The sequence below is a fragment of the Oncorhynchus gorbuscha genome, linkage group LG13 (assembly GCF_021184085.1).
Source record: "Oncorhynchus gorbuscha isolate QuinsamMale2020 ecotype Even-year linkage group LG13, OgorEven_v1.0, whole genome shotgun sequence".
Classification (NCBI taxonomy): Eukaryota; Metazoa; Chordata; class Actinopteri; order Salmoniformes; family Salmonidae; genus Oncorhynchus; species Oncorhynchus gorbuscha.
In genome coordinates this window covers 40,674,551-40,686,787 of record NC_060185.1, presented here as the reverse complement: position 1 = coordinate 40,686,787, position 12,237 = coordinate 40,674,551, and the positions used below count along the sequence as shown (strand labels likewise).

The window sequence follows — 12,237 nt, the reverse complement described above, 5'->3', positions numbered from 1 at the left end:
GGTCATCCCTGGCTAGTGTGTCATAATCCTTCTTTTGATTGGTCTAGTAATTCTATCCTTTCCTGGAACGTTTCTTGTCATGTGACGTGTTTAATGTCTGCTATTTCTCCTGTTTGTTCTGTCCCCTCTTCTCAGGAGGAACCTGGTGATTTGACAGGAGTGCCGGAGGAATATCATGGTCTGCGCACGGTCTTCAGTCGGTCCAGAACCAACTCCCTTCCTCCTCACCGGTCGTATGATTGTTGTTCTGATCTCTTCAAGAAGCGTTTTGCATCCGCTCCTATCCTTGTTGCACCTGACGTCACTAAACAGTTTATTGTTGAGGTTGACGCGTCGGGGGTGGGCGTGGGAGCCATTATGTCCCAGCGCTCCGATACTGACGATGGGGTCCACCCTTGTGCGTATTTTTCTCATCGCCTGTCACCGTCGGAACGTAACTATGATGTGGCTAACCGCGAACTGCTCGCCATCCGTTTAGCCCTAGGCAAATGGCGACAGTGGTTGGAGGGCGACCGTTCCTTTTGTCGTTTGGACTGACCAAAAGAACCTTGAGTACATCCGTTATGCCAAACGACTGAATGCGCGTCATGCTCGTTGGGCGTTGTTTTTCGCTCGTTTCGAGTTCGTTATTTCTTATTGCCCGGGTACTAAGAACACCAAGCCTCATGCTTTATCCCGTCTCTTTAGTTCTTCTGTGGCTTCTACCGATCCCGAGGGGATCCTTCCTGTTGGGCGTGTTGTCGGGTTGACTGTCTGGGGAATTGAGAGACAGGTTAAGCAAGCACTCACGCACACTGCGTCGCCGCGCGCTTGTCCTAGTAACCTTCTTTTCGTTCCTGTTTCTACTCGTCTGGCTGTTCTTCAGTGGGCTCACTCTGCCAAGTTAGCTGGCCATCCCGGCGTTCGGGGTACGCTTGCTTCTATTCGCCAGCGGTTTTGGTGGCCTACTCAGGAGCGTGACACGCGCCGTTTCGTGGCTGCGTGTTCAGACAGCGCGCAGAAGTCTGGTAATTTTTTTTCTGCTTCTGCTCCTGGTCTTGCTGGGTCTCAGTCTGTTCCCTGCCATCGCATCTCTCCTGTTCTTGTTCCTGCCCTTGCTGTGTCTCAGTCTGTCCCTAGTTGTTACTCTCCTGGCCTGTTTGGTCCTGTTTGCTCTAAAGCTTTCAGTTCTCTACCCGTGTCTCATTTTTTTTTTTTTTTTTGAGTAGTACCCTAGTTTCCCTTTTTATCGTTTTTCGTTACGGTCCTGAGGAGAGGAGTTGGGTTCTTTCTCGGGACGTGCTGGACCGTTTGTGATCTATGATTTCCTCCGTTGCCGCCAGTGTTCCTCCTCGAGAGCGCCAGGAGGCGCTCGGTGAGTGGGGGGGTACTGTCATGTTTTGTCTTATTTTGTCTTGTCATTTTGCTTTTCCCTCTGTTCGTTTTCCCCCTGCTGGTCTTTTTAGGTTCGTTCCCCTCTTTCTCTCTTCCTCCCTCTCTCTCTTCTCTCTATCGCTCCGTTCCTGCTCCCAGCTGTTCCTATTCCCCTAATCAATCATTTAGTCTTCCCACACCTGTTCCCTATCTTTCCCCCTGATTAGAGTCCCTATTTCTCCCCTTGTTTTCCGTTTCTGCCCTGTCGGATCCTTGTCTATTGTTCACCGTGCTGTGTATCGCCCTGTCGTGTCGTGTTTCCCTCAGATGCTGCGTGGTGAGCAGGTGTCTGAGTCTGCTACGTTCAAGTGCCTTCCCGAGGCAACCTGCAGTTCATGATCGAGTCTCCAGTCTGTTCTCGTCATTACGAGTGGAATTATGCTTTATGATTGTAGATTTACTTTACTGGATTAAAGACTCTGCTTTCGCCAAGTTGCTTTTGGGTCCTCATTCACCTGCATAACAGTCTGGAGGAAACCATCCCTACGATTACATTTACATTTAAGTCATTTAGCAGACGCTCTTATCCAGAGCGACTTACAAATTGGTGCATTCACCTTATGACATCCAGTGGAACAACCACTTTACAATAGTGCATCTAAATATTTTAAGGGGGGTGAGAAGGATTACTTTATCCTATCCTAGGTATTCCTTAAAGAGGTGGGGTTTCAGGTGTCTCCGGAAGGTGGTGATTGACTCCGCTGTCCTGGCGTCGTGAGGGAGTTTGTTCCACCATTGGGGAGCCAGAGCAGCGAACAGTTTTGACTGAGCTGAGCGGGAACTGTACTTCCTCAGTGGTAGGGAGGCGAGCAGGCCAGAGGTGGATGAACGCAGTGCCCTTATTTGGGTGTAGGGCCTGATCAGAGCCTGGAGGTACTGAGGTGCCGTTCCCCTCACAGCTCCGTAGGCAAGCACCATGGTCTTGTAGCGGATGCGAGCTTCAACTGGAAGCCAGTGGAGAGAGCGGAGGAGCGGGGTGACGTGAGAGAACTTGGGAAGGTTGAACACTAGACGGGCTGCGGCGTTCTGGATGAGTTGTAGGGGTTTAATGGCACAGGCAGGGAGCCCAGCCAACAGCGAGTTGCAGTAATCCAGACGGGAGATGACAAGTGCCTGGATTAGGACCTGCGCCGCTTCCTGTGTGAGGCAGGGTCGTACTCTGCGGATGTTGTAGAGCATGAACCTACAGGAACGGGCCACCGCCTTGATGTTAGTTGAGAACGACAGTTTGTTGTCCAGGATCACGCCAAGGTTCTTAGCGCTCTGGGAGGAGGACACAATGGAGTTGTCAACCGTGATGGCGAGATCATGGAACGGGCAGTCCTTCCCCGGGAGGAAGAGCAGCTCCGTCTTGCCGAAGTTCAGCTTGAGGTGGTGATCCGTCATCCACACTGATATGTCTGCCAGACATGCAGAGATGCGATTCGCCACCTGGTCATCAGAAGGGGGAAAGGAGAAGATTAATTGTGTGTCGTCTGCATAGCAATGATAGGAGAGACCATGTGAGGTTATGACAGAGCCAAGTGACTTGGTGTATAGCGAGAATAGGAGAGGGCCTAGAACAGAGCCCTGGGGGACACCAGTGGTGAGAGCGCGTGGTGAGGAGACAGATTCTCGCCACGCCACCTGGTAGGAGCGACCTGTCAGGTAGGACGCAATCCAAGCGTGGGCCGCGCCGGAGATGCCCAACTCGGAGAGGGTGGAGAGGAGGATCTGATGGTTCACAGTATCGAAGGCAGCCGATAGGTCTAGAAGGATGAGAGCAGAGGAGAGAGAGTTAGCTTTAGCGGTGCGGAGCGCCTCCGTGATACAGAGAAGAGCAGTCTCAGTTGAATGACTAGTCTTGAAACCTGACTGATTTGGATCAAGAAGGTCATTCTGAGAGAGATAGCGGGAGAGCTGACCAAGGACGGCACGTTCAAGAGTTTTGGAGAGAAAAGAAAGAAGGGATACTGGTCTGTAGTTGTTGACATCGGAGGGATCGAGTGTAGGTTTTTTCAGAAGGGGTGCAACTCTCGCTCTCTTGAAGACGGAAGGGACGTAGCCAGCGGTCAGGGATAAGTTGATGAGCGAGGTGAGGTAAGGGAGAAGGTCTCCGGAAATGGTCTGGAGAAGAGAGGAGGGGATAGGGTCGAGCGGGCAGGTTGTTGGGCGGCCGGCCGTCACAAGACGCGAGATTTCATCTGGAGAGAGAGGGGAGAAAGAGGTCAGAGCACAGGGTAGGGCAGTGTGAGCAGAACCAGCGGTGTTGTTTGACTTAGCAAACGAGGATCGGATGTCGTCGATCTTCTTTTCAAAATGGTTGACGAAGTCATCTGCAGAGAGGGAGGAGGGGGAGGGGGAGGAGGATTCAGGAGGGAGGAGAATGTGGCAAAGAGCTTCCTAGGGTTAGAGGCAGATGCTTGGAATTTAGCGTGGTAGAAAGTGGCTTTAGCAGCAGAGACAGAGGAGGAAAATGTAGAGAGGAGGGAGTGAAAGGATGCCAGGTCCGCAGGGAGGCGAGTTTTCCTCCATTTCCGCTCGGCCTTCCGGAGCCCTGTTCTGTGAGCTCGCATTGAGTCGTCAAGCCACGGAGCGGGAGGGGAGGACCGAGCCGGCCTGGAAGATAGGGGACATAGAGAGTCAAAGGATGCAGAAAGGGAGGAGAGGAGGGTTGAGGAGGCAGAATCAGGAGATAGGTTGGAGAAGGTTTGAGCAGAGGGAAGAGATGATAGGATGGAAGAGGAGAGAGTAGCGGGGAGAGAGAGCGAAGGTTGGGACGGCGCGATACCATCCGAGTAGGGGCAGTGTGGGAAGTGTTGGATGAGAGCGAGAGGGAAAAGGATACAAGGTAGTGGTCGGAGACTTGGAGGGGAGTTGCAATGAGGTTAGTGGAAGAACAGCATCTAGTAAAGATGAGGTCGAGCGTATTGCCTGCCTTGTGAGTAGGGGGGAAGGTGAGAGGGTGAGGTCAAAAGAGGAGAGGAGTGGAAAGAAGGAGGCAGAGAGGAATGAGTCAAAGGTAGACGTGGGGAGGTTAAAGTCGCCCAGAACTGTGAGAGGTGAGCCGTCCTCAGGAAAGGAGCTTATCAAGGCATCAAGCTCATTGATGAACTCTCCGAGGGACCTGGAGGGCGATAAATGATAAGGATGTTAAGCTTGAAAGGGCTGGTAACTGTGACAGCATGAAATTCAAAGGAGGCGATAGACAGATGGGTAAGGGGAGAAAGAGAGAATGACCACATGGGAGAGATAAGGATCCCTATGCCACCACCCCGCTGACCAGAAGCTCTCGGGGTGTGCGAGAACACGTGGGCGGACGAAGAGAGAGCAGTAGGAGTAGCAGTGTTATCTGTGGTGATCCATGTTTCTGTCAGTGCCAAGAAGTCGAGGGACTGGAGGGAGGCATAGGCTGAGATGAACTCTGCCTTGTTGGCTGCAGATCGGCAGTTCCAGAGGCTACCGGAGACCTGGAACTCCACGTGGGTCGTGCGCGCTGGGACCACCAGATTAGGGTGGCAGCGGCCACGCGGTGTGGAGCGTTTGTATGGTCTGTGCAGAGAGGAGAGAACAGGGATAGACAGACACATAGTTGACAGGCTACAGAAGAGGCTACGCTAATGCAAGGAGATTGGAATGACAAGTGGACTACACGTCTCGAATGTTCAGAAAGTTAAGCTTACGTAGCAAGAATCTTATTGACTAAAATTATTAAAAATGATACAGTACTGCTGAAGTAGGCTAGCTGGCAGTGGCTGCGTTGTTGACTTTGTAGGCTAGCTGACAGTGGCTGCGTTGTTGACACTACACTAATCAAGTCGTTCCGTTGAGTGTAGTAGTTTCTACAGTGCTGCTATTCGGGGGCTAGCTGGCTAGCTAGCAGTGTTGATTACGTTACGTTGCGTTAAAAGAACGACAATAGCTGGCTAGCTAACCTAGAAAATCGCTCTAGACTACACAATTATCTTTGATACACAGACGGCTATGTAGCTAGCTATGTAGCTAGCTACGATCAAACAAATCAAACCGTTGTGCTGTAATGAAATGAAATGAAAAATGTGATACTACCTGTGGAGCGAAGCGGAATGCGACCGGGTTGTTGAGTGCGGAAGTTCTATTCAGTAGACGTTGGCTAGCTGTTGGCTAGCTAGCAGTGTCTCCTACGTTAAGGACGACAAATAGCTGGCTAGCTAACCTCGGTAAATTAAGATAATCACTCTAAGACTACACGCTCTAAACTACACAATTATCTTGGATACGAAGACAGCAAAGACAACTATGTCGCTAGCTAACACTACACTAATCAAGTCGTTCAGTTGAGTGTAATAGTTTCTACAGTGCTGCTATTCGGTAGACGGTGGACGTTTGCTAGCTGGCTAGCTGCTGGGCAGATAGCAGTGTAGACTACGTTAGGACGACGAAATACGAAGTTGCAATAGAAGTGCTGACTGTTTCACTTTGTTGTCCTCTTTCTTTTCCTTTTTCTTCTGTCCTTCTTTTGTCCTTATTTTGTCTTCCTTTCTTCTGAGATGCTCTAGAGATAACAGGAATAAGTTAAAGTCGCGAATGATCAATTACTGTGGAGTCTTCCAATATGCTGCACTTAGAATTGAGTTGTAGGCAATGTTTACGATGAAGCATGGTGGTGGCAGCATCATGCTGTGGGGATGTTTTTCAGTGCAGGGACTGGGAGACTTGTCAGAATTGAGGCAAAGATGAACGCAGCAAAGTACAGAGAGATTCTTGATGAAAACCTGCTCCAGAGCACCCAGGACCTCAGACTGGAGCGAAGGTTCACCTTTCAACAAGACAACAACCCTAAGCACACAGCCAAGACAATGCAGGAGTGGCTTCGGGACAAGTCTCTGAATGTCCTTGAGTGGCTCAGTCAGAGCCTGGAATTGAACCCGATCGAACATCTCTGGAGAGACCTGAAAATAGCTGTTCAGCAACGCTCCCCATCCAACCTGACAGAGCTTGAGAGGATCTGCAGAGAAGAATGGGAGAAACTCCCCAAATACAGTTGTGCCAAGCTTGTATACCCAAGAAGACTCGAAGCTGTAATCACTGCCAAAGGTGCTTCAAAAAAGAGTGCTTCAACAAAGCATAGAGTAAAGGGGGTCTGTATGTAAATGTGATATTTCTGTTTTTAATCATTAATTTATTAACAAACATTTTTTTAAAATCTGTTTTTGCTTTGTCATTATGGGGTATTGTGTGTAGATTGAGAAGGAAGAAAATACAATTTAATCCATTTTAGAATAAGGCTGTAACCTAACAAAATGTGGGAAAAGTCAAGGGGTCTGAATACTTTCCGAAGACACTGTATATAGACATGCTATTGCATTTTGTATGACAACATTTGTTAGATATGGGAAGGCAGTGCTGTGTATGTATGGATACAGTGTAACCAGAGAGCAATACAATTAAGGTAAAGATCTTTATACTAAAACGATTGCGTTTTCTGTACTGATTTTGCTCTTGCCTAGCTTGCCACATTAACCATGTGGCTAAACACATGACTAATTGCTAACTAACACATTTTCCCTCAGAGATTCATAAAATAGTTGTGCACAAGAAGTGTGACGTGGAATGTTGACTGGCTTTGACTGAACCCATTTAGAAGGTCCAGCTGGGTTGTGTGTGGTAATTGCTACACAAGCCGTGTTGGATTAATGTGGGAAACGCAAAAAGCTAAGATAATAAGACCCTCATGTGGAGAAGATAATAGAAAAGTAAAGCGTTAGAATGTCTCTCACTATCAATCTCTCTCTCTCAAATCTCTCTCTTGCTCACCCCCACCCACCCTCTCTCTCTCCCTCCCAGCTTGTCCAATGGGGACCTATGGACAGGCCTGTAACAGCCTATGTCGTTGCCAGAACGGGGGCTCCTGTGAACCAGTAACCGGGAGGTGTGTTTGCCCACCGGGGGTGCAGGGCCAGCTCTGTGAGGATGGTAGGAACTGACACACACACACACACACACTCCCCAGCACTCAGCCGACTGCTCCCCCACAGGGGTCCAAACACAGCACATTTTCTTCCTTGTTACTGGCCCTTCAGTAGCCCACCACTCCTCTCCCCTCCTCCCCACTGCATGGTTTTATGTCACTCCATGTCACAGCTCCACCACGTCCAAGTCCAGACACAGACCAGTCACCTTGCCTTAAGTGGCTAATCCTATTTAGCTAACCCTGTTCATTTCATCACCCATAAGGTTAGGCACTGGCTCTGCCCTGTAGACATACCCTGGTGCCAGATCCGTTTGCTCTGTCTCGTCAATGTGACAATGACCATAGGAGTTTGCAAGACATCACAAACAGATTGGGGACCAAGCTACATGCTGGAAGGGCAAAATCTGGTCTAACCACATGTGCAACTCTTCTGTGTCTTGTTGACATGTTGACAGGTTGCCCACAAGGATACTTTGGGAAACACTGTAGGCGGAGGTGTAACTGCCCCAACAACGGGCGCTGCCACCGTCTCTATGGAGCCTGCCTGTGTTCCCCAGGGCTGTACGGGCGCTTCTGCCACCTGCGTGAGTACCCATATCCTCTAGACTACAGTACCCAGCAGCCACCATGACTGACATCTTAATGTAGTAGAGCAGTGTTCTTCAGCTGACATCTTGAAGCTTTTGTCCTAGCTTGATTCAACTAATAAACTGAACATCAGCCACCTGTTCAGTTGAATCAGGTGTCTTAGTACTGGTCTAGAACAAAATCCTGCACTGCCTAAGTGTGTCTATTGGACCAGATTTTAGGAACACTGCAGTAGTGATAGATGAAGAAAATGATGTTGATTCCCTTTCCGTAGCTTGATCCCTGATCCTAGAATTGTAGTGAGTGTACCTTCTCTTCTCCAGCTTGTCCCAGGTGGACTCACGGTGTTGCCTGCTCCGAGGAGTGTGACTGTGATCTGGAACATTCCCTGGGCTGCCATCCCAAGAACGGGACCTGTCTGTGCAAACCTGGCCACCATGGCTCTCAGTGTCAGCAAGGTAAGCTGTTCTGGCTCAGACAATACAGTACACAGATATTGAGGTTATTGAAAAATAAAACTTACATGGTTGTCTGGATGATAGTGAAGCTCCTCCCCTGTGTGTGTGTGTGTGTGTGTGTGTGTGTGTGTGTGTGTGTGTGTGTGTGTGTGTGTGTGTGTGTGTGTGTGTGCGTGCGTGTGCGTGCGTGCGTGCGTGCGTGCGTGCGTGCGTGCGTGCGTGCGTGCGTGCGTGCGTGCGTGCGTGCGTGCGTGCGTGCGTGCGTGCGTGCGTGCGTGTGTGTGTGCCTCTCCAGAGTGTGATCCAGGGTTCTATGGTAGTGGCTGTTGGCAGCAGTGTGACTGTACAGTTGGGGAGACCTGTGACCCTAGGAGTGGAGAGTGCGCCCGGAGGTGTCCTGCAGGGCTCCATGGGAACTTGTGTCAGCTGGGTGAGCCAATCCCCCTGTGGAGGAGACTCCCCAACCACAATGCATGTACCTAGGGACAGGAGTGTTTCCTGGTCCGTTCAGGAACAACTCCTGACCTTACATTCTGAGAGAGCGCTTTTGTATTGTTCCCTCATGCATGTGGAAATATTAATGGGTGTGTGAGTGTGTGAGGGCCTGCGTGCTTGTACGTACGTGTGTGTGTGTGTGTGTGTGTGGGTGTATTAGTTTGTTCAAAAGGTTTCAATTGTGTTCCTCTTCTGGCAGCTTGCTCTACAGACCAGTGAACCGTTTCAGTGGGTTCCGTCTCTCCTTTGCTCCAGAGATATTAAAGAGCGTTCAGGAGCGCTGTTTAAATCATAACTCGGTCTCCCTACAGACTGGCCAAGATAACATGGACGGGTTATTTTAGACCTAATGCATCATCCAGACCACCAGGAGGGTCACTTTATTAAAGCAAACAAATCATCCATCTCTTTAGGGTTTTGTTTCGCTTTGAATTGACGTGAGGTTGTGAGAAGTGGCCATGCAACATCAGTTCACTTTGAGCTCACCTTGCTACTGCACACGATCCCAGTGAGGGAGATACACAGGAAATGAAAAAAAGGTTTGTGTAACCCTTTCTCTCTGTTTCTCGCTCCCTCCAACATTCCGTCCTCTGTGTATCTGTATGTAGCCTGCAGTGCTGGTCAGTTCGGGGAGAACTGCCTCCGGACGTGTGTGTGTGGAGGAGAACCCTGTGACCCCATGACAGGAGAGTGTATCTGCCCTGTTGGGAAGACAGGAAAGGCCTGTCAACAAGGTAGTTAGAATGCTTCATAACTCATTATTTCATACCTGTATTACTGTTCAAATGTATTATTACTCATTATCATACTGTATTTATATTTCACTTAAATCTCATACCGTTTCTTCCATATTGTCCCTCACTGTTTTTCAAATCTGGGGATCTACATTCAAACAGTACAGTACAGTTGTGGCCAAAAGTTTTGAGAATGACACAAATATTAATTTTCACAAAGTTTGCTGCTTCAGTGTCTTGAGATATTTTTGTCAGATGTTACTATGAAATACTGAAGTATAATTCCAAGCATTTCATAAGTGTCAAAGGCTTTTATTGACAATTACATGAAGTTGATGCAGAGTCGATATTTGCAGTGTTGACCCTTCTTTTTCAAGACCTCTGCAATCCGCCCTGGCATGCTGTCAATTAACTTCTGGGCCACATCCTGACTGATGGCAGCCCATTCTTGCATAATCAATGCTTGGAGTTTGTCAGAATTTGTGTGTTTTTGTTTGTCCACCCGCCTCTTGAGGATTAACCACAAGTTCTCAATGAGATTAAGGTCTGGGGAGTTACCTGGCCATGGACCCAAAATGTCTATGTTTTGTTCCCCGAGCCACTTAGTTATCACTTGCCTTATGGCAAAAGTGCTGGAAAAGGCATTGTTCGTACCAAACTGTTCCTGGATGGTTGGGAGAAGTTGCTCTCGGAGGATGTGTTGGTACCATCCTTTATTCATGGCTGTGTTCTTAGGCAAAATTGTGAGTGAGCCCACTCCCTTGGCTGAGAAGCAACCCCACACATGAATGGTCTCAGGATGCTTAACTGTTGGCATGCATGCAGATGCACTCACACCTGCCTTCTGCCATTCCTGAGCAAGCTCTGTAGTGGTGGTGCCCCGATCCCGCAGCTGAATCAACTTTAAGAGACGGTCCTGGCACTTGCTGGACTTTCTTGGGCGCCCTGAAGCCTTCTGAACAACATCTGAACCGCTCTCCTTGAAGTTCTTAATGATCTGATAAATTATTGATTTAGGGGCAATCTTACTGGCAGCAACGTCCTTGCCTGTGAAACCCTGTGCAAAGCAATGATGTCGGCACGTGTTCCCTTGCAGGTAACCATGGTTGACAGAGGACGAACAATGATTCCCAGCACCACCCTCTTTTTGAAGCTTCCAGTCTGTTATTCAAACTCAATCAGCATGACAAAGTGATCTCCAGCCTTGTCCTTGTCAACACTCACACCTGTGTTAATGAGAGAATCACTGACATGATGTCAGCTGGTCCTTTTGTGGCAGGGCTGAAATGCAGTGGAAATGTTTTTGGGGGATACAGTTCATTTGCATGGCAAAGAGGGATGAATTCATCTGATCACTCTTCATTCTGGAGTATATGCAAATTGCCATCATACAAACTGAGGCAGCAGACTTTGCGAAAATTAATATTTGTGTCATTCTCAAAACTTTTGGCCACGACTGTAGTATTGGAAGACATCTGTCCACCAATCAGACCTGCTCTTCATCTATTTTAAACCTTTGACCTGAAGTCAGTTAAACTGTGTGGTCTTGATGGTCATACAACTCAATTAGGGCTTATCATGACCAATTGGCCTGACCACCAAAACTGGTCAATAGCTATAGCCCTGAGTTTTCCCTCCCCCGTAGACTGCCCAGAGGGATTATGGGGGTTGAAGTGCCAGTTCCTATGTAGAGCGTGTGATAACGGAGCTTCCTGCAACAAGCAGACAGGAGTCTGTAACTGCAACCCTGGGTACACAGGACAACTCTGCCAGACTGGTGAGGGAAACAAATAAACAGAGATAGCCTTCAGTCTTGCTAAAGTGAGGATCGAAAGGAAAGAGACTGCGAGGGAGAAAGACCTTAAGATAATACTGTGTTATATTTCACCCGGACTATTCCTCTGCTCAACAGTGTGTCCAACAGGGTCCTATGGGCCAGGCTGTGTGAGCACCTGTGTCTGTCACCCTGATGCCAGCTGTGACCATGTCACCGGACACTGCATCTGTCCCCCAGGCCGAACAGGACACGTCTGCACTAAGCGTAAGCACCCTGACTCTCACCGATACGTCAGTCACACACACACACACACACACACACACACACACACACACACACACACACACACACACACACACACACACACACACACACACACACACACACACACACACACACACACACACACACACACACACACACAAACAGTAGTTTTCTTTACCAACCTGTGTGTGTGTCTCCACAGCCTGTGAGGAGGGGTCCTGGGGCTCTGGGTGCTCCAACAGGTGCCAGTGTGCAGACCGAGCCCTGAGTTGTGATGCTGTGACTGGACGCTGTGCGTGTGAGGCTGGCTTCACTGGAGACCACTGTGAACAGAGTAAGACATTTCTTTGGAAATACTGCCATCTTTAGGTAATACACTGTAACACATCTTTGGACCAGATCAAATCAAATGTTATTGGTCACATACACACATTTAGCAGATGTTATTGCAGGTGTAGGGAAATGCTTGTGTTTCAAGCAAGTGTTCTACAGATGTAGGATCTTCATTTTATCACTCTTTTGTTGCTGAGAATTTTCCGGTACCACAGGAAATGCAGAGGAGCTTTGTGATTTACA

General features: G+C 48.8%; 1 protein-coding gene across 4 annotated transcripts in view; it reads left to right on the top strand.

The window, feature by feature from the left end:
• Positions 1-12,237, top strand: part of LOC123992869 (multiple epidermal growth factor-like domains protein 6) — a 106,848-nt gene that overhangs the window by 67,930 nt on the left and 26,681 nt on the right. For 3 of the 4 annotated variants that reach the window (XM_046294464.1, XM_046294466.1, XM_046294463.1), the window contains exons 15-22: positions 7,219-7,347; positions 7,801-7,929; positions 8,257-8,391; positions 8,687-8,821; positions 9,495-9,620; positions 11,266-11,397; positions 11,533-11,661; positions 11,864-11,995. In XM_046294464.1, the coding sequence (XP_046150420.1) occupies positions 7,219-7,347; positions 7,801-7,929; positions 8,257-8,391; positions 8,687-8,821; positions 9,495-9,620; positions 11,266-11,397; positions 11,533-11,661; positions 11,864-11,995 (1,047 nt within the window). The remainder of the gene's footprint in view (positions 1-7,218; positions 7,348-7,800; positions 7,930-8,256; positions 8,392-8,686; positions 8,822-9,494; positions 9,621-11,265; positions 11,398-11,532; positions 11,662-11,863; positions 11,996-12,237) is intronic. The other variant, XM_046294465.1, reaches the window with a different exon arrangement.